We start from the raw sequence: 26,892 nt of genomic DNA on the forward strand, positions 1-26,892 counted from the left end.
TGAGAGGACACACCCTGTATGGTTCCATTTTTAAAGGAAATGTCTGGAATAGGCGAACCCTCAGAGACAGGGTGGACTGGTGGTTGCTGAGGCTTGGAAAGTTGTTTAGAAATAGGGAATGACTACTCGTGGTGAAATAGGTTTCTTTGGTAGAATTCAGAGATTGTGACAGCTGCACAACTCTTCAATACCGGAAAAAGAAAAGTTGACACATAAATGGATTGAATCATATGGTATTGTGAATTACATTTAATAAAGCTGTTACTAAAAATGTCTACCAAAACCAAATTACAAATGTGATTGGAATTAGCAAGTTAAATAACTATATGTGATCTGTTCCCTTTCATGAGAGCGAGTAGCTGTGTCATTTTAGCATGCTGTTATATTACAGTGAGCAGTAATACAAGCATGATCCAGGCACAAGTCTGTTTTTGATCCAGTGTAACCAAACCTATCTCCTGTAGATCTTGAACTAATAGGAACTTTGTCCAAGTAGCTTAAACTGCTTTTTCTGCTTCCATGTCTCGGGACCACCTGCTGGAAGTATGAAACTCTACAGTTGTTTCTGTGACAATACCTATTTATTGTATTGTCCTGAGGATTAAATGGGAAAAAACACTTTTTTAAAAAAAGATTTATTTATTTTCATTGGAAAGGTAGATTTACAGAGAGGAGAGGCAAAGAGAAAGAGCTTCCATTCACTGGTTCACTCCCCAACTGGCTGCAATGGCTGGAGCTAAGCCTATCCAAAGCCAGGAGCCAGGAGCTTCCTCAGGGTCTCCCATATGGCTACAGGGTCCCAAGGCTTTAGGCCACCCTCAACTGCTTTCCCAGGCCACAAGCAGGGAGCTGGAAAGGAAGTGAAGCAGCAGGGATACGAACCTTTGCCCATATGGGATTGAGTATTTGGTCACTAGGCTACCGCAGTGGGCCCTTACTTCTGTATTCTTTTGGTCAGTCAAATCAGTATGGCCAGCCCAGAGAGAGGCATTTAGGTTCTATTTCTCAATAGGAAGTTATCTTTTAATCTATCAGATTTATGGTATTTTTTGAGGAGCAGTATTGCTCCATTGGTAGTGGAGTAGTATGCAGACACCATTTAACAAAAGATCTTTTTCTTGGCTATATGCTGGATTTATTTCAGTATAAAAGAATTCCCTTTTTAATTTATTTGCATCATTTTCTTCCTGTAAGTTTAGGGAAACTGCCCATTGGGAGCCATAAAGACTGCAGATTACCGAAAGATTTTCCAAAAATGACAGTCTCAAATGCTTAAAACGTATTAGTTTTAAGAGTATTTCAGGAAATGGACTGGTTAGAAAATGGAGCCAGTACATTTCAGAATTGACTGAGGAGTAAGTTCAGATGTCAGTTAAAAGAAGAGTGGGAAGTGCCAGCGTTTTTATAACCAGATAAGCAGAATTTGGAGGTGAGAAAGGATCCTGCAGGTGTTTTCTGACTATTTTTCAGTCTCAGGCAAGAAAGCCTTGCCACAGGATTTTACTTCTTTAACCAGCCTGATGATGGCTTAGTTTATAGTAGCTTAGGAAAGGGTAAGAGCAAAGGGACGTGAGCTAGAAGGGAAAGTTTCCATCTTCATCTGAGGAAGGAGAGGCTGATAGTGGTGTTGGCAATGAATATGTTAATTTTTAATCCAAGTTCTTGCCTCCTGCAGAGGTAGAAATACTAAATGGAGATTGATATCACATGCAGTTAGGAACAGAGTTTATTTGGCAGTAAATGAACAAATGTACATTCATACATGAGTGTGTGCCACCCACACAGAAAAACGCAACATAAGTGAGTCAGAGGATCGCCCATAAATTGGAAAAAACTGAAAGCAGTATATGGGTATATCTGAGAGTGGGTTAAGGTCTGTGTGAGCTCCGTGCTGGAAGAGCATACGAGACCAGAATGTCCACATGCCTTCCAGCAGTGGAAGGAGTGCAAGCCACAACAGTACCTCTGAGTGAGGCCCATCACAGAAAGTGCAAGCTGGAAGGTGCATCTGAGGCAGGGAGAATTCTGTCCTGCCTTGCACCTTTGGATATGCAAACAGTATGGAGTCTCAGCCTGAGCCTGAGCCTGAACCCTGGTCCTGGGTGCCACAGGTGCATCCTGAGAAAGTAGGCTTATCAAATTGACGTCAAAGAGACATCTTTTCACTGCAATGATGCAAGAATGCCAACTTGCATAAACTAACTTCGTGCCTTTCTGTCCCACATTAGTTACACTGTAAAAAATTAAAATTAGAAGATCAGTATTATGGTGCTACCTATAGTGCTAGTTTCCCCATATAGGTGCCAGTTCTTCCACCTTTGGTTCAGCTCCCTGCTAATATGTCCGGGAAAGCAGTGAAAGATGGCACCAGTACTTGGGCACCTGCCACTCACATGGAGATCTAGATGGAGTCCTGAGTCCTGGCTATGCCTGGCCTAGTCCTCAGTTTTGTGACTATCTGGAGGCTAAACCAGTAGACCAAAATTTTCTATCCTTTTCCCTCCCCGCTCCTTCTTTCCCTCATTCCCTCTATTATTCTGTACATGTGTTACTGTTTCATATAAAACTTCTAAAAAACTAAAATTGCTGCTTTGTACTGGAGTCTTTGTCTGGTAGTCCAGGAAATACTGATCCTGATATTGCCATCTAGAAAACAAGAATAGGCACATAGGCTATTACTTTAAAATAAATAAATAAATAGATAAAGGTGGGCCTAGTGTGATAGCTTAGTGTCTAAATCCTTGTCTTGCATGAGTCAGGATCCCATATAGGCACCAATTAGTGTCCTGGCTGCTCTACTTCCCGTCCGGCTCCCTGCTTGTGGCCTGGGAAAGCAGTCCAGGATGGCCCAAAGCCTTGGGACCCTGCACCCGCATGGGAGACTTGGAGAAAGTTCTGGCTTCAGATCGTCTCAGCTTAGGCCGTTGCAGCTGCTTGGGGAATGAGTCAGTAGACAGAAGATCTGTCTCTCCTCTGTAAACCTTCCTTTCCAATAAAAATAGAAAGATCTTTTTTAAAAAAAGTTGTTTAACTGTGGTTTAAAATAATGGAGGAGGTGGCTCCTGAGAACAGGAATTGCAGGAAATGAAATGGCAGAGACAGGACAGGAAGTACCATGGCAGTACTGCGCAGGCCAGGCCTAGCCTAATTCAAAAGCCCCTAAGATTGGGAAGTACTTGGATTTTTTTTTCCAGGCTGCTAGTTTCTTCTTAATCATTCTAAACATAAATTTTCACCTCCCTTTAGTCATAATAGAGGTTTTGGCTCACTTTTCTCTCATGGAATTTGGTGAATTGCTAAACAAACCTTTGCCATCCTACTTGCCTATTGAGAGAGTTTTATCCTTCACCAACCTTTAGACTTCTTTTCTCTACTCAGGCACTTTTCCAGTAATTATCCTCTGTCTTTCCTGATTCAGTATGTATTAAACTACAGTCTTAACTATACATTTTGAAACAGTGAAACAGACATTTAAGTTACAATGTAGATTGATCTTAGGGGAGTCAGTGTTCACCAGACCTTCTGTGGGTGTTCTTTGTTTTTGTACAGACTTTGTTCTTTAATATATATAGAAATATGTGGAATTTATAGAAAAATAAAACTTTTGAATGATGACACATTTAATTAGAAACCTTAATTGGCTGAATCTACCAAAGATTTAATATGGGTGGAAGGGATCAAATACTAGGAAAACAGGAATCCTTCTTGATTTTTCCAAATGGGAAATTTTATCGGAGTTTTGGTGGATTTTTGTTTGTCTGCTCTGGTTTTTAGTGTTTGCATATTTATGGAAGGTAGAGCATCAAAGAGAAATCCCTCTGCTGGTTCAGTTTCCAAATGCTTGCAATAGCCAGCGCTGGGCCAGGCCAAAGCCAGAAGCCTGGATCTCCATCTGGGTCTCCCACATGGCAGACGGAGACCCAGGCATTTGCCAAGTTCCACTGTCTCCCAGGATGCATCATCAGGAAGCTGTGTCAAAAGCAAAGTAGCAGGAATACCAGCTGGCACTCTGTATGGGATGCAGGTGTCCCAAGTTGTGGCCTAATTTAGTATACCCTGATGCCTGGCCTGAGAAGGAAGCTTAACAGCAGAACCATTAAGAATTCACACATCTTTCTTTTGAAAACTGATCTAGTTATTTATTTGAAAGACAAAGAGAGTCCCGAAATGTCCACAACAGACAGAACTAGGCCAGACCAAAGCCAGAAGCCAGGATCTTCATCCAAGTGTCTCATGTAGCTGACAAGAATCAACTAGTTGGGCCATCATCCACTACCATCCAGATGCATCATCAGGAAAGTGGTTTGGAATTGTGGAATAGCCAGGATTCCAGCCAGATACTGCCATGTGGGATCAACTTCCCAAATGGTGGTCTGCCACAATGCCCACTCTAAGAGGAAAATAAGCAGATTTTACCTTTTCACAATTAGATTTTCTATCTTTTATGGTTAATCTGGTGACTCACTGTTATTTACATATAGTGATTTATATTTAGAAGTATACATTTTATTCCAGAAACTTATATAGGAAAAATTAACTCTTGCTGTTCAATTCCTTATGATTCAGTAAATGATAAGGGTTTAAGTATAATCATTTGTGATGTTTTCTGGTATTTTAGAATGCAAAATGATTGCAGAAGTGAAATCATTAAGTCTGGCTACGTTCTAGTTTTGAAATAATAATGTTATATTTAGTGAACATCTTTCCAGTGCACCCTAATAGATCGTTTCCCCTGATTATGCTACTATTGCTAAATGACCTGTGCTTCAACCTTTGTTTCACTTATCTAAAGGGTGTGTTGGACTTGAGTAAATTGCTTGGTTTTTTTCCTTTCCCTCACCCCCTTCTTTCTTTTTTCTTTGCTTTAACAGATAAACGTGTCAGTAAATACTTGATGCCTTATAAATTACATTGGAAAGCAATTTTCTAATCCAGTGTTAGGCTGTGTCTTCTCCACCTTGAAAGACAATAGACATTATCAACAATGTACATTTATAAATACTGCTGTGTTTATGTATGTATTTCTTTTTTTTTAAGATTTATTTTTATTATTTTTATTATTGGAAAGGCGGATATACAGAGAGGAGAGACAGAGAGGAAGATCTTCCGTCCAATGATTCACTCCCCAAGTGAGCGCAACGGGCCGATACTATGCCGATCCGAAGCCAGGAGCCTCCTCCGGGTCTCCCACGCGGGTGCAGGTTCCCAAAGCTTTGGGCCGTCCTTGACTGCTTTCCCGGGCCACAGGCAGCGAGCTGGAAGGGAAGCGGGGCTGCCGGGATAGAACCGGCTCCCAAATGGGATCCCAGGCGTGCAAGGCGAGGACCTTAACCACTTGCGCCACCACGCCGGGCCCTATGTATGTATGTCTTAACATGACAGGAGAATTTAGGTATTCTGTATTAGACAAATTTATTAATTCTTACGATTTTAAAATCCAAAAAGGTGTAACATTTGCAATAGTGATAGTTATCCCTGATGCATTCCTTTCACAGGCTCCTCCCTCTCATCTCTGTAACTCAGCCTTTAGAAAAGGTAAAGCTGAAAGCAGCCTGGGAACAGCATCTAGTGCAAGCTATTACTTCTTGTGTTGCTTTGTGACCATTATAAGAGAGCGTTAGGGGCTGATGAGGTGGCACCATCTGCATCACCAACATCCAATATGGGTGCCAGTTTGTGTCCTGGCTTTTCCGCTTCTGATCCAGCTCCCAGCTTATGACCTGGGAAAGCAGCAGAGGATGACTCAAGTCCTTGAGCCCTGCTTTGGGTCAGCTCAGCTATAGCCATTGTAGCCTTTTGAGGGGTGAGCCAGCAGATAGGTGATCTCTGTCACTACTTCTCTGCCTTTCTATTAAAAATTTAGAAAAAACATTTTTAGAACTAAGCATCACCACTCAGTATGAAATAGAAAAAAAACTTCTTTGTGTAGTTCATGTACTGATAACTGCAGAGCAGCTGGCATTGGCAGGTTAAGCCACCATTTGTAGTGCTGACATCCCATATCACAGCGAAGTGCTCACTGCTCAGCCTTCTGTCGAGGTCCCTGCTGATGTGCTTGGGAAGTACTTGGACCACTGCTGACAGTGTAGGAGGCCTGGATTGAACTCTGGGCTTCCCGACCAGCCCTGACCATTGGCCATTTAGGGAGACATTTCTGTCTCCTTCCTCCTTTCTCTCTGCCTCTGTAGCTCTACCCTTCAAACACATCAATCATTTTTTAAAATTCCAAAATCTTTAAGACTGTGCCATCTTTTTGTTATCTCATTTTTTTCTGACACAGTTGGGATGGCTGCATGACAGAAATGTTATGTGTTGTCCACTCCAGACTGGTCGGAGAGAGAGCTTTCTTTTTCCCTGTCTCCCCACTATTGCCTCTTCCATTTTCTATTGCTCCACCTTGAGTCTCTTTTCTTCTTTGGACTCCTAACAGCAACCAAAGTCCAACATTAGCTTCCATGCACATTAGATTATACAGTGGGGTTTTACTCACGTTGAGAAAGAAATAAAATGGTGAAGATGAAATGGTGTTAGTGAAAATCTTTGGGAAATAGAGAACTCCTGGCAGCTAGCCAGTTCAGTGAGTTTCTTGGATATTATGTCACTATGTTTGTGAAATTGGGGCATGAGGACCTGGAAGTGAGGATCATGGCAAAGAATACAGAAAGAGAAATGGTCCAGAATGGTGGTATTGTCCTTCTCATCTTGTTAATTGTCACAGAATGAACTAGTGCCGGGATGCTGTCGGTTCTTGTGGGGAGTGAGATAAGTATTTGGCTTTGAGTGTGAAAGTAGAAGTCAAGACTAGGAACTTCAAAAGTAAGCAAGTTGCTCAAACTGCTTGGTACTCAGTTGATTGCCATATGTAACAAGTATATAACATTGTCAGGGTTACTGGGTACTAACTTGTTTGTGGACCATTTTAAAAAACAGTAACACCTGACCTTTTAGTAGTTTCTTTCCAGGCACAGAACTAAAGAGATTATTTTAGGCAGATAAGATATGATCCAATATGATCCCATCAGTTTTTTTGTTATGTCTTCTTGTCATAAGGTAAAATTAGCTTTTTGTGTGTGTAATAAGCAGTTTTGTCCATTTTAACATGTATGCAGACTATGCTACCCCATCCACACTCAAGGAAGAATTCCATTGTGGTTTCCTCTTGCTGTCCTCTTCACCATCCCTAACATCTTCTAACCATCACTTTAGTCTTGTCTTTTTGAAACTGTCTTATAAATGGAAAAATGCAACATACAGTCTTTTGAGACTGTGTTTTTTGTTTTATGATTTTTTTGTTTCATTTTCTTTTTGATGTTTACATAGTTAAAAGGGATGCATGCCCATGTGAACCACCGATTTGGGTGGGGAGGGTCGAGGAATGGGAGAAAGGTGAATGAGACAACTGACTCCAATTTCCTTTTTCTTTCTGTATCCTGGGAAAGTGGGGGAGAAGAGAAGAGGGCCATGTCCAGCAGCCTAACTGCATCAGTACCCAGGAATTGGGGATGGCCACCTGATGTCAGCCTAGCTAGGGTCCCCGATATGGAGCATGTTCCAAGGGTACTGCTTAAGAAGTTTTGATACTTATGAGATGCTATTGATTTCATTCCTCCAAGATTGAGGAAATTCTTCCAAGGTCCATTGGCTGACCATAGTCCACCTTAGAGTCTCCACTTACCCAGTTACTCACTGTTAAAGCTGGGTTGACAGATATTTCCAGTTTGTTCTGCCCTCAGTGATAATAGACATGCTCTGCAAGCCTCAATGAACTGGTTGTCATGTCCCCCAGGAGCAAATGGTCATGCCATCCACTGCACAGGCCTCAACAACTGTGGAGACCCAGTTTTGACATATGCATTCCACAGTCAGACCACAGATCCTGTGATTTTTCACTGTGGTTGGGGTTCTGAGTCCAGCGATTCAGTTGAGGGCATCGCCAAAGAAACCTTTCCAAAGTGACCCCAGCCTGACTCCTGTGTGTGACAGCCAGTGCAGGGCCTGGTTCAGTCTATCACCAACATCAGCCTACACACAAAATGTTGGTTGCAGTTACTGGGTCAGTTCTGTCCCCAGCCCCACCTCATACACAAACCAATGGATGTTGCAGCCTAGCCCAACTCTACCCAACGCACACTTGGCCCTCTCGCACATCAGCAGGAAATGCAGCCCAGTCGGAGCTACCCCCAGACTTGAGTCAAAGTAGTCTACTTACATTTATCACAATGAAGAAATCTTTTTTTCTGTTTCAGGTTTAAGTCTGTGGGGCTGAACTACTTTAAGGGAAATTAGACAGTTATCAAGGCAAAAAAGACATCAGTTCAAGACCATATTAAATATTATTCTGAATTATTGAAGTTAGTGACTGATTCACTGTAGAGAATTCCTGATTATCAAAGGATAGGAAAGTACTCAAAAAAATTGGGGAAAATAAAAAATAGTAAAATTATGTGATTTTCCACTTTTACCTGTATATAAAAACTAACTAGTTTGAATATTGGTAGCATTTATAGTTCTAGTGTTGTTGGGACTTAGTATATATGCTGCCATCTGGGACACTGGATTAGTTGGATTTTCAGAGCTATTTTTTTTTTTAATGAAAAACCGGACTGGGATATATAGTCATTCAGAAGATCTTAAAAATCTTCTGTAAGAGTAAATTAAAAAATGTGAAATACTAAGAGCAGAGAGAGCATATATTAGGTACTAATTAATTGCTGCTTATTTTATAAAAATAAGTTTGTGCATTTATTTGTAAGACTATGTTCCTCTTTTGTTGTTTTTAACATTCAGTGTTAAGATTTTGTTTGCATTGTTCAGTTTGTCATAAAAGCATGATTTATAATGATTCTATGGTATATCATATTATGCCTTGTTTATGCTGTATTTTCTCTTTAATCCTAGCTGTTTTCCGACTTTTTATTTAATGTGTCAGTAGCATGAATAATGGAGAACAACTTGTCAACACCAAGCAGATTTTCAGATCAAAGTATGAGAAATTTAAAACTAAGTGTTTAATCATTCAAAGTCATACTTGAGTACTAAAAATCAAATATGATGTTACTTTTAGTCTACTTGAAAGGAGAATAAGAGACAGAAATCTTCTATCTGTTGCTTTACTCCCCAAATGCCCAGAATACTCAAGGCTGCTCAGGCTGGAGCCAGGAGCCTGGAACTCAGGCCAGATTTCCCAGATGCCTGGCAGGAATCCTAAACTGGAGCCATCCGCTTCTTCCCAGGTGTATAGCTGTGAGGCAGAAGAGCCAGAATTCAGTCGGGCACTCCAGTAGGCATGTGGATGATGGCTTACCCTGCTCTGATACCCACCCCTGTTACTTCATTTAGAAACAGTTTAACCTTTAGCTGATATGTAGCTGTGGAGACACACCTTTGAATGGATTTTGAGGTGCAAATGTCTGAATGTCTAAGAAAAAGGTGAGCAGATACTTCATCTTACTGTCCTCACAGAAGATCCAGAAATGCCCTTTAAATAACTGTGAACAACATTTAAGCCAGTTAGAATTTGAATAATGAGAATTAAGATGTAATTTCAATATGTACAACATGAAGAATTCATATGTAAACTATAAAGAGCTCTTTCAAGTCAATTAAGGGAAAAGCAAGTCTTCCTTGTCCCCTTCCCTGCTATAAAATGGACAAATGATACTAATTATGTAAAAAATTCACCATCAGGGCCGGTGTTGTAACACAGCCACTGCCTGTGACCTTGGCATTCCATTTAGGTTCAAGTCCCAGCTGCTCCACTTCCAGTCCAGCTCCCTCCTAACGGCCTGATAAGACTAAAGGAAGATGGCCCAGGTGTTTGGGTGTCTGCCACCCACATAGGAGATCCAGACCAAAGTCCTGGTTCCTGGCTTTGGCCTGGCCCAGCCATAGCTGTTTGGTCATAGTGGGAGTAAACCAATGGATGATGTCTGTGTTTCTCCCTCTCTGTAACTCTGACCTTTCAAATAAATAAATCTTTAAAAACAAAAATAAAGAGGAGGAAAATCATCTTCACTTATGCTCAACTACAGAAGTTAGAGATGAGATGGTTTTTAGTCTGTAAAAATAAGCAGACATTAAAAGCAAATTTAATGGTCAGTGCTAAAGTTTTTTATATAGATCTGGCAAAAAAAAAAAGTGAGGAGTGAAATATCTTACTGTTCAGTTTGAAATTATGAAAGTCTTGAGAAATCTTTCCTGTTCTTTTGGCCAGGATTTTCATCTAACCCAGAAATTTACCCTAAAGGTGTGTTTACCTATATGTACAATTGTTTACGTAAGATGTCCATAGTGACTTTTTGGGGAAAAAAAGTTGGAAATTGTTTGTTCTGTGGTGCATTTATTTTGTAATGTACCCATGTTGCAGAAATGCTATGCAGCTATACAAATGACATAATCAATAAAAGAGTTAAAGGATAAATACTAGAGATCTGATATGAAGTAAAAAACAGAAAATATGAAGCACTCAGTACAGTCTGTTTCTGGTTAGAAATGTGTGTTTTTGGAGGAAAATACCCGGATAGAAGAGTATTTATTAGATTAACAGTTGTTAGCACTGGGTGATTGAACTCTGTTTTTCTTTGTTCAGTGCAAACTTTTAATTTTACATTAAGGAAGATAGTAGTAGTTAAAAATTATTTTCAGGGTAAAAATGTAATGGACATACTCAATTTTCCTGGGTCGCCACATTTCTGGATTATATTTAAATAGCTTCTTAAGCCTATTAAATGGTTGTAAGGAAAAGTAAAATGAAGGGTGGGTATGTTAGCGTCCTCAGTATGCCATTTCCACCCAGTTCTGTAAAACAGACATCGATGATTAAGGTGATGTGGGGGTCAGTATCTGGTGAGAGAGAGGGCTCTCTGTCTGTCTCTCTCTCTCTCTCTCTCACACACACACACAATTATATTTTCATTTTGGGAAAGGAAAAACCAGAAGAAACACAAGGGCTGATCAGAGCTTTGTAAATATATGGGACAGGTACCATAACTTTCTATTTGTAAATTGGTAAATTAATTCTACATTTATCTTCTAAAAACATCATCATTCTTATTTTGCATACCACTTCATATTGCTGAAAATTTATAGGTTATTGATTACAGATTATAATAGAAATTTAATTTTTTATAACATGGGTGTAGGGTCTTCTATTTTCCCAAAAGCATCAGAGGGGAGCTGGATCAGAAGCAGGGAATCTGTGGGACTTCAACCATCAGGATCCTGGCATTGCAGGCAGCAGGTTAAATCTGTTACATCTCAGGAGACATGGATTTTAGAAAAGGGAAGGAGAGGCAGGCATTTAGCTTAGCACTTACGGTGCCCGTTTTCCATATTGGAGAATCTGGATTTGATTCCTTGCTATAGCCACTGATTCCACTGTTGTACTAATTCAGACCATGGAGGGCAGCAGTGATGGTAGAGTGAACTGGGTTCCTGCCACCAGTGTGGGATACCTGGATTGTGGAACTGGATCCAGTCCTAACCATTATGGGCATATAGGGAATGAGCCAGCAGGTTGGAGCTAGTTTGCATATACTCAGTTGCTCTCCCACACACTCTGCCCTTCAAATTAAGAAAAAAGGTTAGTTATGAGACACAATATGTAAAAGAAAAGTGGGATTTGGGGGAAAAAACTTAAAATACAAGAGTAATAGAAAAATACTAAAGTGTTTTTAAGAAAAAAATAGTGGCAAGTAGAAAATAAAAATTATAGCTACTGTTTTCTGAGCTTATACAAGATAGGGCAGGGATCTTCTCATTTTATCCACAGGACTGTGAGGCGGACCCCTGCCACCACCACTTCCTGTCCCATATTACAGGTGCGCTCACTGAATAAGCTGGCAAGAAGTACTCTGACTTTCAAAGCAGGGCTTCCCCTGGGCTTTTGACTCACATTTCCTGTCTTTTCTAAGCATCACTGTTGTGTTATTTAATTTTTCCCCTTAAGTTGTGCAGATGAGCAGAAAGTAAAACAGAGAAACACAAATTTAACATTAAGTTCTTTATCAGGTGACAAGATTATTCATTCAAGGAAACTAGTGATAAGTAACTAGAGGCCTTAATCCACTTGTCCACCTTCTTCTGTACAAGGTCTTTCACAGAAACCTCCCTAATTGAAGTATGGGCTAGCCACATTTAATGCCTGACAACAGGACTGTATGTAAGATTTTTTTTTTGCATGCTGAACCTTTAGACATGAGCAGATAACTATTAATGCATATTTTACCTGTTATTATAGTATCTTGCTAGAAAATCAGGTTATTTCCTGTATTATATAATCGGGCTTTAGTAGATAGGCCTTGGGAAAAAGGGAAAAAATAAAGGCTATAGTTTCCTTTCCTGAATAAATCAGAAGCAGAACGTTTATGATTTGAACTGGTGCACACGGATGGCAGTGTACAGCCTGCTGCTAGAACCAGCCCCTTTGAGTTTTTATTTATTTTTATTTTAAAGATTTACTTATTTTTATTACAAAATCAGATATACAGAGAGGAGAAGAGACAGGAAAATCTTCCTGTCTGATGATTCACTCCCCAAGTGAGTGCAGTGGTCGGTGCTGTGCCAATCCAAAGCCAGGAGCCAGGAACTTCCTTTGGGTCTCCCATATGGGTACAGGGTCCCCAGGCTTTGGGCTGTCCTCGACTGCTTTCCCAGGCCACAAACAGGGAGCTGGATGGGAAGCGGAGCTGCTGGGATTAGAACTGGCGCCCATATGGGATCCTGGGATTGTTCAAGGTGAGGACTTTAGCCACTAGGCCACCGCGCCAGGCCCTGAGTTTAAGCCAGTTGTAAGTATGCTTCAATCTAGAGAAATAAAAGACAATGTTAAATCTCTTCTTTCCTTTTTCTCCATCCTGTTGTCTTAAGGCTCCTGTTCCAAAGAGTACACTTATTCCAGTAATTCCCATCGCCAAATCAACAGGTTCCCGGTTCCGGAACAGTGTGGAAGGATTGAACCAGGAGATAGAAATAATAATTAAAGAGACTGGGGAAAAGGAAGAACAGCTAATAGTAAGTAATCTCACCTTAAAATCAGCTTCACACATGAACTCTAATTCACAATTCTGCTTTCCATATTTACTTAGGTTTCTTCCTTCTGGTTAAAAGAAAATGAAAATTTAACTGTCTTGAAAAACTTTGACCTTGGCAAGTGATTGAAAAGCTTTCATCCCTTTGCATCTCAGTGAAGCAGCTGTTCTAACATGTACTCAGCTCTTAGACAGAAATTCTTTGCTTTAAAAAAAGTTACTCTAGGTGGTGTATTTCTCATTTGCTATGACTACGTGTAACAGAGCTGGCTTGTGCATTTTGATGGGAGGGAAATTGTATGATACCAGACATCTTGTAACCATGAGTCTACTTGTTCCTCGTTGTTTGTCAGTTACTCATGGTTTTACTTGACATGCCAGGCTGTATAATCATGAAATGCATTTAGAAATTATCTTCAGTCTATCCCTCCTCCTAATTTGAATATGCATAACAGTGATTCCCATTAAAACAATGAGAAAAACTACTTCAGGCTTGAAAGACTCAGAGTACATTTATTTAAGCCTCCATTCACTGAGGGAGGAATTAGGGAGTTTGAAGTGGTATTTTACTGATGTGTAAGATCCTTCTCCTCAAGATAAAAGCTTGAATTAGCTTAGAGAAGACATAGCTCCCCAGCACTGTTTCTTCTGCACCATGGAGTGAGCATGGTACGTACATCAAGGTGTGCAGGGAGCTGGTTCCCCTGCTAAGTGAGCCTCACAGGCATTGCTCGATTTCCGCGTAGCACTGCTGTGATTCACCTTTCTCTCCTTTTAGGTTTCTTTTAAACTTTCAGTGATAGTGGGCAGAATACAAAGTCTTCGCTTGGTCTTCACTCCCACACAAAGAGGAATCAGTTTAGACAGCGGTATGTCAGTAATAAGCACAAAGACCTCGTAGGTATAGAGCAATTTCTAATTTGTGAGGCCCTGGCACTACAGGGGAAGGTTGACTGGGTGCATTGTTGGTGAATTTTGAAATCAGTGGTGAGTAGATTGATGTTTGAAACATCTCTTACAGCCACAAGACATTCCAGATGGGCACCGTGCCCCTCCCCCACTGGTGCAGAGAAGTAGCAGCACCCGGAGCATCGACACCCAGACTCCCGGCGGGGCGGACAAGGGGAGCAACAACAGCAGCCGCTCTCAGTCGGTGTCCCCCACGTCATTCCTCACCATTTCTAACGAAGGCAGTGAGGAGAGTCCTTGTTCAGCTGATGACCTGCTTGTTGATCCCAGGGATAAAGGTACTGTGCTGGGGTTGTTCTCAGAAGAATGACTGCCACCTATTGTATCGTTCATTCTGGCAGAAGTGGGCTGCTAGGGTAATGTGTTAGAAACATAGGTTTACAAAAATTGGAGTACAGAATAGTAGGTTTTACTGTGAAACTCAGGTGGTGGTCTAGTTGGGTGGATTTATGGGCTTTTATTTCCATATTTTTTGCACTTGTTAATACAGCTTCCTTATTAAAAACATTTTTTTATAAATGATGTGCATATTTGTACTGCAAAACATTTTGTGTGTGTTTTTTTAAGTCTTGTTTAAAAGTATCTTATTACCTTAATATTTAACTGAACACAAAGACTTCAAGTTAGTGTTTTTGGGGATCTATTTCTGAGATTTCTGATAGGATTTATTGATTTGCATTGATACAAGACTACTGTTCATAGGAAACCTGATGTAAAAGATGGGCATTTATGTACCTTATTAACCTTTATTTCTGATTTGTGGAGCTGGGTTCAGCAGTCATCTATTTAGAATCTTATCTGTGGATCAGCTGAGTGTCCAAGAATGCCCCATTGTGGTGATGACTGATACTGTAATCTCCTAAATCACTGAAATAATGAAGTTGTTGAAGTCACTACAGATTTTGAGCAGCTGTAAACAGCAGACCTTTTGTTTTTTTCCTAAAAAAAAGATGTATTGATTTATTTGAAAGGTCAAGCAATAAAGAAAGGGACAGAGAGAAAAGAACCCTTCTAGCCATTGGTTGGCTTCCCAGCTTGCCATAACAGCTGGAGCTGAGGTAGGCTCAGGCCAGGAACTAGAGCTCCTACAAGGGGACCCAAGTGGTTGGGCCAGTGTCCATTGCTTTCCAGGCACATTGACAGGGAACTGGATCAGAAACAGGGCAGCAGGAACTCAAGCCAGAGCCCCTGTGGGATGCTGCATTATGGACAACAGCTTCACGCTCTGCACCACAGTGCTGGCTCCTCCCTGCCTTCCCTGTCCTCTTCTCTTCCCTCTCTCCTTCCTTTGTTGTCAGATGAAACATGGCTACTAAAAATCTCTCTTGGTTTCCCATTCCTTATACTTGTTAGAACTTACACTGTTAGAACTCAGTAGATTTTGTGGACTGCTGCATATGACTTTAGGAGATGAGTGACTGGCTGGCCTCTATTAATGTACGTTGTAAGAAAATTGAACATAGCGCTGCTGGCAGTAAAGAATTTGTCGCTTGATATAACTGAAAATCTAGGATAGTTATATAACATAACAAGAATTTTAGGTTAATATAGTGTAAACTGATGACATCAGTGTTGAACCAAAGTATTAAAATAAATGTTCCTTGAGTAGAGTTCATTTGGAAACATTTTGGAAGTATCAGGCTTTGAAGAAGTTTAAGAAAATCAGAATTATCCTCCCCCACACTCCCTTGAGTAAGGGGAGATTCATAAAGTGAATTCTTTGGTATACAGGGCTCTGACTACTTGGAGCATAGATTATAACCAGAGGAACAAATTCCAAGCCAAGCGTTCATTGTAAGTAATGAAGAACCATTTCAACCCTTGTACTGAAGTGAAGGATGACTGTGTGTGCTTGTGCTGCAGCTGGTTAAGCTGCCACCTGCACCTCCAACATCCCATCTGAGTGCTGGGGTCTCCACTGTCTATCCAGCTCCCTGTTAGTGCATCTGGCAAAGCAGCAGAAGGCGGCTCAAGTACTTGGGCCCTTACCACCCACGTAGGAAACTTAGCTGCACAGGGGACTGGGCTCCTGGCGTCAGCCTGGGTCAGCCCTGTTTGTTGGCCATCTGAAGAGTAAATGAAAGCATGGAAGACAGACCGACCTACATGCTTACCTACCTCTTCCTCCCTCCATCTCTCTTCCTCTCCTTGTATGTAGCACTGCCTTCCAAATAAACCTTAAAAACAAAAAATAAAAATGAGACAGCCGCTAGATCATTGTTCAGTACGAGGATTAAGTGAGGTAATGATAATTTTAAGTGAAAAAGAATTTAAAAATATTTTGTTCACATGACTTATTTAACAAAGACGTGTTACCTCCTCTTTACCAAGAATTGTGTTAGCTGTTGGAGGATGTTGAATAAAACAATCTTCCTGCCCTCAAATAATTCTTGGGAAGAGGCCAGGAACAGTTAAATATAGTGTGATTGATGTGGAGGAGTGTTTCTTAGTAATCCAGTGTATTATTTCTTGCAGAGAATGGGAACAACTCTCCTTTGCCTAAATATGCAACCTCACCCAAACCTAACAACAGTTACATGTTCAAAAGGGAGCCTCCTGAAGGTTGCGAAAGGGTCAAAGTCTTTGAAGAATGCTCGTAAGTATCCCTCCCCCACCCAAGGAAACGTGTGAATTTTAAAATAAGCTGGAACCATAATGTAGTATCACCCTTTAGGTTGCCACTCTGATTACATTGTTAGCATTTTTTCACTACTGCTAAAAGTTAACCATAGTACTCCTGGGTAACCACAACGCTATTGTCATACCTAAGAAAATCCAAACTAAGTACAGTATCTACTAATACCCAGTTGTTATTAAATTTCCTCACCTGTCCCCGTAGTATCCCTGTGGCTGTCATTTTTGAACATTGTCTTATCAGGGTCACATGTTGATTTCCACAGTGTGTTTGCTGAAGATGGGCCTCAGAGCCTAATCTGTGTGCGCTCGGGCAAGAATCATTTCCCCTTCAGCCTCTGCTTTTGGTCTCCAGTTTTTCAAATCACTTATTTAGTTATTTATTTTGATTTAGATTTAAATTGTATCTTTGTTTTTAAGAGGTTCAATATAGTTCATAAATATAGTTCTAAAAATAATGTTTCCTTCCCCCCAGCCTCCTTTTTAATTGACTTAAAAATTATATTTTTTCTTTAAATATAGGGACCATTTCCATTACTTTATATAACTGTTAAAGTATCTGGTGCTGTTAGGATGTGATCTTCTGTACTCACATTTTTCCATTGGCTAGTACTCTCTAATCAGCACTCAGTGTAGACTCTCAGTTCACTCAGACTCTACCCAGCTTGTTTTCAACAACAATAGCTCCCAGCTTTACAAGCAATAACCGCAAGGTTGGAGCTATGTGTAAGATAGAGCAAATTAAGGGATGAACAGTGGTAATAGTGTTTTCAGTGCAACCTACGGTGGTTAGAAATGTAAGACCCATGTTTATGACTGCTTCTTACTATGAAACCTAAGATAGAAATGGATATTGTCCAGCCTGCTCTCTAGGTCACACAGTTTGTCTTCTTCCACTGTCAGCATTTTGAAGAGAATTCAGGGATGGCAGCCTCTGGCAGCCTCTTGTTTTTCCTTCATGTCTTATCAGTTTTTCTTTAACCTAAATTCTGCATAATCTTACCACACAAAGAACATTGTCTTTGAATCTCTTCAGCTTCTCTTCTAGCTATCTTTTCACTGTTGGTCTCTCCTCTGCTTCAGTTGAAAGCTCCTGTTTAAGCAACTGCTTATTTTAGTTTTGTTCACCATGTCAGCCTGTAAGTTTCTGCTGGTGCCACCTAGCGCAAACTTCGAGCCCGTATTTCTGTGAGTTTGTTCCCTGGACCGTTGGCATCGTAATCAACTGGGAAAGTGATTGCAAGTGCAGATTCCCTGGCATCACTCCAGGCCTGGTGAATGATTTGATAGGGAGATCAATCCTGGGTTCCACACCTTTAACAAATACCTCATGAAAGTCTTAGGCTTAATTTTAAAATGTAACTTAGGTCTTTTCATGATTGTTTTTAAGAAATGGGATCATTCTGTGAAGTGAAAATCAGTTGGTTCAATGGACCCTTTATCGAGCTTTGATCTTCTCATTGGCAGGTGACATTTACCTAGGTATAAAGTCATGCAGTCATTTGATTGACTCAAAGCAATTTGAATTAAGTAGTTTTGTTACATGGATTGGTGTCCTGCAGTCTGGCTTACACTGCTGAATTTAGATAATTTCTCAGGACTAAATCTGAGCTATCTACTTCACATTAGTTGTGTCTAAAAGAAGGGAAGGTAAGACAGGCATGTGTATGAACAGATACAGGTAAAAGGAACATAAGGTAAGCCTTAACACATTTTATGGCACATTGGTGTATTAGAAGACAAACTATTCTTTTTTAATACAATGTTTATTATAAATTATGCTGGTGTATAAAATGTTAACACAGAAGCCTATTAATGTTTTAATTATATTCTAAAATTAATTAACAGGAGTAGTACCCTTAAAGTTGTTCTTAGTGGTAACTATAGCCCTCTGTCAATAAAACAAATTGCTTAAAATCATAAAAATATTAGTTTCTCTTTTAGCCCTACTGTGACAAAATTGGAGCAAAAGCCACTGGACATACTGGCATTAATAGAACGGAAGCTCTTGGTCCTAACTTAAAATTTTTGTTGTTTAATCATCACTTTTTTTAAGATTTGTTTATTTGAAAGGGAGAGTTATGGAGGAAAAAGAGAAACACACAGAGAGATCTTTTATCTGATCTTTTACCCAGTGGTTGACCCTCCCAAATGACCACAACGGGCAGATCGTTGTTGGTCTGAAGCGAGGAACAAGAGGCTTCTTCCAGGTCTCCCACATGGATGCAGAGGCCTAAGCATTTGTGCCCTTCTCCATTGTTTCCCTAGGCATGTTAGCAGGGAGCCATATCCAGTAGTCAAAGGACTTGATCTGGTGCCCCCCTTGGGAAGCTGGTGCACGATATAGTTTAGGCTGCTATGCTGTGGCACCTGCCCTGTTTAATCATCTTTTATTTTTCTATGTCTTTTGATTTGAAGAAATAACTTTGACCTGGGCCACCGGGGGGGGGGGGGGGGGCGATGGGAGGGAAGGGCAATCTATTGTTTTCTCAAGATGAACTATTTACCTGAGAGAAGGAGGAGTAGTTAGGTTTAAACTCAGGAAGGACAACACCAGATTTTGTGCTTCAGTCTTTGTGTTCTTTTTGATGATAGCACACAACATAGCCGTATGATCTGTACTTGGTTAAGTCCTTTGTAATGACACCTTGATCCCAGGTGATGAGCTCCTTGACCTTAAATTCCTGGTTTTTAAGGCCTTTTTTGCAATATTGGGATTTTGTTGGTAGTAGTATATTTCTTTTGAGACATAGTCCTTCAGAATAACTGCATAAAGAAGACAAAAGTATTAGCTAGTTCTCAGGAATTTTTTTTCCCTCTTTGTATGTATGGTTCTTAATTTGGAGAATACTTTGAGGTGATTAACTGTACAGAATACTTCGAAGGGCCAGATACTGTTGTTCTTGGGTAGTATGTTCCTAGAAGCCAGCTGTGAAAGATTAGGAGAGTGACTCTTCTAGGTCAGCTAGGATAGAAACTGTAAGAGGACACAGGGGCAGTTTTTGGCGTTACTTACTTCTGGTGTTCTGTTTCTTGCTCCTGGTCATTACTCAGCCTATTACTGTTTACATTACTGTGCATGTGGTATGTTACTAGTCTTTCATAAAAACAGCAAGGAAATTTAGCAGTTTCTAGAATCCCGTCATTGGAAAATGTTTTCCATATCAAGAATTTTATTGTAATGAGAGAGTTTCTTTGTGTTCAAGAAATGTCATACCATCCTGAAAATCTATTAGCCAGTTTCTAGAGTCATTTTTTTGTAAGATAACCTCAAATGAATTCATTATTGCATTAAAAACACACCCTTTGGGTGTATAAGAATTTGAGTTTTTGTCTCCCTAATATAAAAACATTAAGAAATAAGAAAAGAGAGAGAAGGGTCGGAGGGTGGGGGAAGGATGAAAAGTATCATAAAACTATATATATGAAATACAATTTGTTCAAGAAAAAAAAAAAGAAATACAATTTGTTCCCTTTATAAAAAAAATAGAATTAAAAAAGAAAAATTGTCTCCAGTAAATCTATCTAAAAAGGAAAATTCATGCATTGTTTATAGAAAATAACCTCAGCTTCCTATCTTTTCTAAGGAGTGGAAAACCATCCTGTTGGATGATAAAAATAGACATGTATTCCTCTCTCAGTTGTCTACCTGCATGTACTCATGGCTCCACAAGTCCTTGGCCTGTTAAGTTCCCATTGTATTCAAGAAAGAATACGGGACAAGGAAAACATAACTCAAAGATGCTCTTTTCCTTTGTTCTTAAATAGTTGTGTTTGCCAAAGCTGTCCATGGGTAGTGTTTACATTAATAAAAGCTGGCAGCCGGAGCACTGTCTGCATGCAAGGTGTCCTTTTGCTGCCCACTCCTTGAGTCTGTTGTTACTCAGCCTTCAACTTGGTTCACAGATTGGTGTCTTGGGGTAGCCACTTTCTCTTAGATTCTTCCTCTTATGCCAGATTACCCACTCCCTGCTGCTGCCTCTGAACCTCTCACAAAGCTTTGTCATCACAACCAGAACCCTTATCCTCTGTTATGCCCTGGTCAGGTCTGGCAGCCTGGTAAAGCGTATGGATCTTAAATGCATAGAATAGGTATGATTACAGAAGAGACAAATTCTATCGAAAGGTATTCCACCAGGTAACCCCCTATAAGAGTTACAGAGTCGGTCCATCTCCCCATTGTGGTTTATTTCATCTTTGTACCTCAGAGTCTAGTATGGACATGGCACATTTAGATTTTACCAGAATTGTTACTGAGAGAGATGAGAACAATAATTTTTTCTTGTCATATGTTCATATAAGCTAAGTCTTGATTTATTCAGGTTTTCCTATCTTAACTTAATTTAGTGTCTCCCTCATGTGACTGAACAATTTGTATCTCCCTCATGTGACTGAACAATCTTATCTTGATTTTCCATTTACATTACGTTACTCAGCTGTCATGGTTAGAGTTGGTTCAAAGAGACTTTCAAGAGCCCTAAAGAAAACCCACACCTACACACCTACCCATTTAGTCATGTAATGGTAGAATTTAGCAGAAGGCGGACATCGTATATCCTTGATTTCTTTGTCTTCTTTCAGAATAGCACACACCGTGATAGTGGAACATATTTTTGTCTTTAAGTATCTAGATTTTCTTTTGTTTTAGGAAGTTTCAATTCCTATTGGCTGTCTTAGATCTCAACTCTGATTCACTTGTGTGGTACTGGGATTCTTGAGGGAACTGAATGCTGCAACAGGGAGTGGTGCCCTGCACTTGGAGATACTTATTTTTTTCTATAGTATGTGTTTTTTATTCCTTTTATGTTTCTGTAAGTTACCTGTTTTTAAAAATAAAAGCGTGTTTCCAATGTTGAGTGATTTAAAAGTATGGGGTTGTCTGTTCTATGTTTAGGCCAAAACAACTTCACGAAATCCCAGCTTTTTACTGTCCTGACAAAAACAAGGTGAATTTCATTCCTAAAAGTGGCTCAGCTTTCTGCCTCGTCAGCATCCTCAAGCCACTCCTCCCCACACCGGATCTTACCCTCAAGGGCTCTGGCCACAGCCTGACAGTCACCACTGGCATGACCACCACTCTGCTTCAGCCTATCGCTGTGGCCTCCCTATCCACAAACACAGAGCAAGACCGGGTCTCTCGAGGAACAAGTACGGTTCTGCCATCCGCACCTCTGCTGTCCCCACCAGAACCCATCGAGGAAGCTGAAGGGTAGGACTCGGTGCCAGGTGGCCGTTTGATCTGGAAACTGAACCTCCTCAGAAGGCTTGACTGATGGGATAGTGAGCGCCCAGTCAGCAGTGACGTGACGGTGAGGCTCCTGGAAGAAAAGCAGCCCCTCTGACAGCTCTGTCCCACCCATGAAGGCCAACCCTCAGCGCTCAGCCTGAGCTTCCACAAAATCAAACAAGAGTGTCTCATCCTTTACTTTTGGAGGGACAGTGTCACATTGTTTTTTTGTTTTCAAATTCGACTTCTTGGAGAAAAAGAAAATATAAACCCACAGAACCTGATCTCTGTTAACATGATTTCTGAAGGGAGAGGTGAATGATGCTGCAAGAACCATCTTTTATATGAAAACGACTATTTTATAATACCAATGTTACATTTTCTGAAACGTAGCAAACAAGACATGCAAACGATTCCTTGGTGGCCTCTGTTTCCTGTAACCCTTCCTACATGTGTGCAGCTTGGGACCAAAGGGATTGTTGACATTTCCCCCAGCAGTCTTCATCTCATGGCTGTGTTCTCCCAAACAAGAATTGATAGGTAAATGCATCAAACAAGTATATATTAAGAGTTTTAAAAAAGAAAAGCAATATTCGTACATTATGTGATTTATGTTTTTGATGTCAAAAGTTTGTGCTCTGGGTGAAATATTTGTAAAACTGCTATTTTCTTCATGACTCCTGTACACATTTCACTATGTGGCCAGAAAAATAATAGTCTGAAGACAAGTGCTTTAATATGTTCTCACCCATTTTGGAATTGGCCTAAGAGTCAATGAGCCAAAAAGGAAACTATCTAGTGTTGCTTGTTAGCTAGGAGTAAGGAGCCCTTCGGCCTTGTGTGAAGAAAATCACGTGATTGCCCTCCTGTGCCACAGGTATCCTTCCACCCTTCATCACTGTATCATAGCCCCAGAGATCCTACAATGGCTGTGCATGGATTTGCTCCTTCGCTTTCGTGATGTCTTTGTCTTGTGGATACGGTCGGTCAGGTTTAGTAGTTCGCCAGGAGTGTAATCCATTGAATAGTGATCCATAGCCAGAGACCTTGAAACTTTTTGTTGATGGTGATTGACACCAAAATTTCTTGCCTACAGGTTTTGCTAGTTACCCCGTTATAGTCCACACACTGGGGAAGAGAGAAAAGGTTTGGGGTATAAAACAACAGACACACTTGAAAACCCAGACAGTTTTGGATTTGGACTCTTGGCTAGTGCAAATCACTGCCATTATCTTGTGACAGTAGTGTTTGTTTCTGGATAGGTAGTAGTGAAATTAAGGAGTGGGTCTTATAAGAAATGAGTTTCAGAAGTGTTAATTTAAAAAGGCATCCTTTAAACACCATATTCTAACCTATGATGCAATAATTTGCTATACATATAATGGGCAGAAAAAAATTTTAAATCCTTGTAAAGGGACATGTTTTGGAGATTAATGCATCAACTTGTCCAAAAATATTCCATTAAGGAAAATTTAGTGGAAGAAAAATCTTTTGAAAGGACTTCTTATATTGATGCACCTTTAAAGCAGCAAAATAATTTTAAACATACCCTGTAAAATTAAAAATTGATGGTGTATTTAGGTAAATCAGGTAAATTCAAATATCAAAAATCCCATCAGGTTTTAGTTGGTAGGACTGATAAATTTTTGTACTTTTCCATCCAAAGCCAGTTTACTTGGAACTAGTTTAACATAGCATCTAAACTAGTTAAAAGCTCACTTACTTTGAGTCTGCAGTTTCTGATTGGTATTTGGAGAGCCTGGCTTCTTGGCCTTCTTTGCTCTACCTTCGGGAATTCCTACTTCACCTCCCAGTTTCTCCTTCGTCACCAGTACAGAAGAAAAAGTAAAACTGAGGTCAGGTGAGTTGGTGTGAGTGGAGAAGGTTGCTCAGAACCCAGGGCTTTTTGTTTGTTTTGTTTTGTTTCGATTACTTGAGTTCTGTTAAGTCAGGGTTGTATTCCTGACTGTGTGGGTTTCCTTTCCTTTGCTGACTCCATAGTCACCAGGATGTTTTAGAACTAGAATCCTGCTTTGGAAACAGATTTTCCCATTTTGTTTTGTTTTTGCATTTGTCAAATTTATGTATCTTTAAGCTAAAGTGATTTAAAATCAGAATGGATGAAAGAAAACTTGCAGACTTATTGTGTGCAATCTTGCAGTCTGATAGGTGGTTATAAGGAGAATGTGTGAACTTGTATGGCAACCAGATATATCCCTTGGGTTCAGAGAGATTGAGCCTGAGAATTGAGAAAATGAAAGGTACAAGGTACAACTTGGCCGGTGCCGAAGGGCTAAGTTCTAAGCGTATAAGCTTTACCATGGCCTTGAAAAGAGAGTAGTCATAGGTCCAGTGAGCAGTTTTACTGAACCCTTAGTCCCCAGATGTTTTTCTCAAGAGAATGCATAATATTTTCTAAAATTATACTCCATAATATTGCTATTCTGTAGAAAATTGTAAGGAGATAAAAAAAATTTAAATTTGTAAAAATTTTGAATAAAATTACTTTCATCACAATTTAAAAATACCGGCATGTATCTTGGCAAAAGGAGCTATTCTCTGGTTATTCACTTTGTCAATTTTACTTATATTTTACCCTTAAAACTGTTTCTTCCTTGTAGTGATACAACTTAAATAAATTAACTGTTTGTGATCATGACTAAGTCTATTACTTGTCATGGATTTTTGTGAACAATTACATTTTTTAAAATACCAGTTTTCCCTTTTTAGTTAAATATGAGCACAGATGCCAAATTATTTTCCAACTGAATTCCTCATTTTATTTTAAATGTTTATACTTATGACTGCAGACCAAATCAGTCTTTTAGAAGGTGCTGTTGCTAACTGTAGAGTGTCTGGCAACACGAAAAGCTTTTTTATTTTTTTTTTCTTTTCCGTTTTCATTTTTAGTGGTTGGCTTTCACTAGATAGTATTAAAAAAGGAGATTTATAGTCTTTATGTCTAAGATTAGGACTGGTTTGTCAAGATTTTCTACAGTTAAGGAAAATCTAAGTTGCCACTCTTAAACTTACTATTCTTAAATTAAAACTCATTCCTTAATGCTTAAAATTTTGACTTCTCAAAACCAGACCAATGGAAGCGCTGAATTTGCAAGTAAAGCTAAGGATATTTAACGCTGCACTTTAAGGTTTAAGTTTTACTCTAATTAATGAGAAGCAGAGCAGTCCTAAACAATATTTTGTTTATACAGTCCTGTTGAATATAATTTATGTTTTTTAACTGCATGTTTCATCTCTGTTGAAGTTGTATAAATCTTTTTTAAATGCAATTTTTTAAAATTTTGTTTTTCTAACAAAATTCTCCCAAAAAGCAGCATTTCTGATGGTGATAGATATTGTTACTATGTACTTATGTATTCCCTGTATCTGAACACGTGTTGCTGCCTCACAAGAATATAGAACTTTTATGTTACAAATAAAGTCTGTTCTTGGGTTTTTTTCTGTGTTTTTTGTTTGTTTCTTTTTACTATTTTATGACACAATTTAATAGGCACTGGGGTCTCCCTTCCTCCTCCCCACGTTCTCTCCCCTCCTCACTGTTCTCCAGTCTTAAAATGGATGTCTTTTGTGAATTTTCACAAGTCCTTCGAACAGCCACTGAGGTGTCTCCCAACAGTGTAGGAGATTATCAGCCATTTCGCTGTTGAGTCGGTCCATCCTTGTACTGCATGCGTGGGGACATACTTCTCTCTGCTTCCACTTATGAACATATTCATTTCCGCCACACTCTCATTATGCATTCCCTTAGGTACAGTCCACCCTGGGGAGAAAAAATGAACCTTCATCCCCATGAAGTTGGTGAACATGTACCAAAGGTGTCAATGTGATGCTAGGGTGGTGAAAAGGAGTGTCCAACATCTTCCTGTAGGAATAAATGCCAGCTGTGTCCCATGTGGTACTAGTGAAAATATAATAAGGACCAGATCCTTTGATACTTATGGGCAGTAGCAATAACAGGAATAATCTCAGGTGATTACAATCAGTCTCTTATGGATGATTGATTAATGAATTACATCACAAGATCTTATTATGAAAGGTACAATAACTAGGAAGTGCAATAAGGTAAAATTCACATGTAAAATCTTTAGATTTGACCTCATATTATATTACAGTAGGGCAGAAGTATGATATCTGACCTTTTGGGATTGGCTCCTTTCCCTTAGCATGGTGCCCATTTGGCCACAAACAATTGTATTTCATTATTTTTAATAGCTGAGTAGTATTCTATAGAGTAGATGAACGAGTTTCTTTATCCAGTCCTCTGTTAATGAGCATTTAGGTTGCTTCCATGTTTTTGTGATTTTTGGTTGTGCTGTATGAACATAGGGGTGCAGCTTGCTTTCTCATGTATTGTGTCTTTTGGATATATTCCTATAATGGTATTGCTGAGTCATATGGTAGGTGGGATTTTCAGTTTCCTAAGTATTCTTCCTTAGTGGTTGCACCAGCCTGCAATCCCACCAGCAGTGGAGTAGAGTTCCTTTTTTCCCGCAACCTCTCCAGCAGGTGGTGTTGGTAGTTTTCTGTGTGTGACCCGACCCATTCTTACTGGAGTTAAGTGGAACCTCAGTGTTGTTTTTATTTCTCTTATTGTCAGGGAGCTTGAGCATTTTTTTTATATGCCTATTCGCCATTTGGATTTGTTCCTCTGAAAAGTGCCCACTTCTCTTGCCCATTTCTTGACTGGTTTGTTTTGTTGTTATGGCTGTTCTGGAGTTCTTTGTATAATCTGGAAGTTAACTCCTTGTCTCCCTTGTAGTGTGCAAAGATCTTTTCCCATTCTGTAGGTTGCTGTTTTGCTTTGTTTATTATTTCCTTTGCTGTGCAGAAGCTTCTTAGCCTAATGTAGTCCTGTTTGTATATTTTGGTCTTGATTTCCTCTGCTTTTGGTGATTTTTCTAGGAAGTTAGTGCCTACACCTATATCTTGCAGAGTATTTCCAGCTTTTTCTTCCAGAAATTTGATAGCTTCTGGGTGTAGGTTTAAATCTTTTATCCACTTAGATTTGATCTT

The 26,892-nt window shown here is 39.8% G+C and overlaps 1 protein-coding gene across 1 annotated transcript in view; it reads left to right on the top strand.

Moving 5' to 3' along the window:
- The window catches only part of FAM117B (family with sequence similarity 117 member B), an 87,573-nt gene extending 62,257 nt beyond the window's left edge, over positions 1–25,316 (top strand). Inside the window, exons 5-8 of the mRNA XM_040984456.1 lie at positions 12,868–13,011; positions 14,050–14,275; positions 16,473–16,593; positions 21,526–25,316. Of these exons, the coding sequence (XP_040840390.1) occupies positions 12,868–13,011; positions 14,050–14,275; positions 16,473–16,593; positions 21,526–21,844 (810 nt within the window). The 3' untranslated portion in view covers positions 21,845–25,316. The remainder of the gene's footprint in view (positions 1–12,867; positions 13,012–14,049; positions 14,276–16,472; positions 16,594–21,525) is intronic.
- The last annotated feature ends 1,576 nt before the right edge of the window (positions 25,317–26,892 follow it).

This window comes from Ochotona curzoniae, unplaced genomic scaffold (genome assembly GCF_017591425.1).
Source record: "Ochotona curzoniae isolate NIBS_2020 unplaced genomic scaffold, NIBS_Ocur_1.0 contig_4148, whole genome shotgun sequence".
Classification (NCBI taxonomy): Eukaryota; Metazoa; Chordata; class Mammalia; order Lagomorpha; family Ochotonidae; genus Ochotona; species Ochotona curzoniae.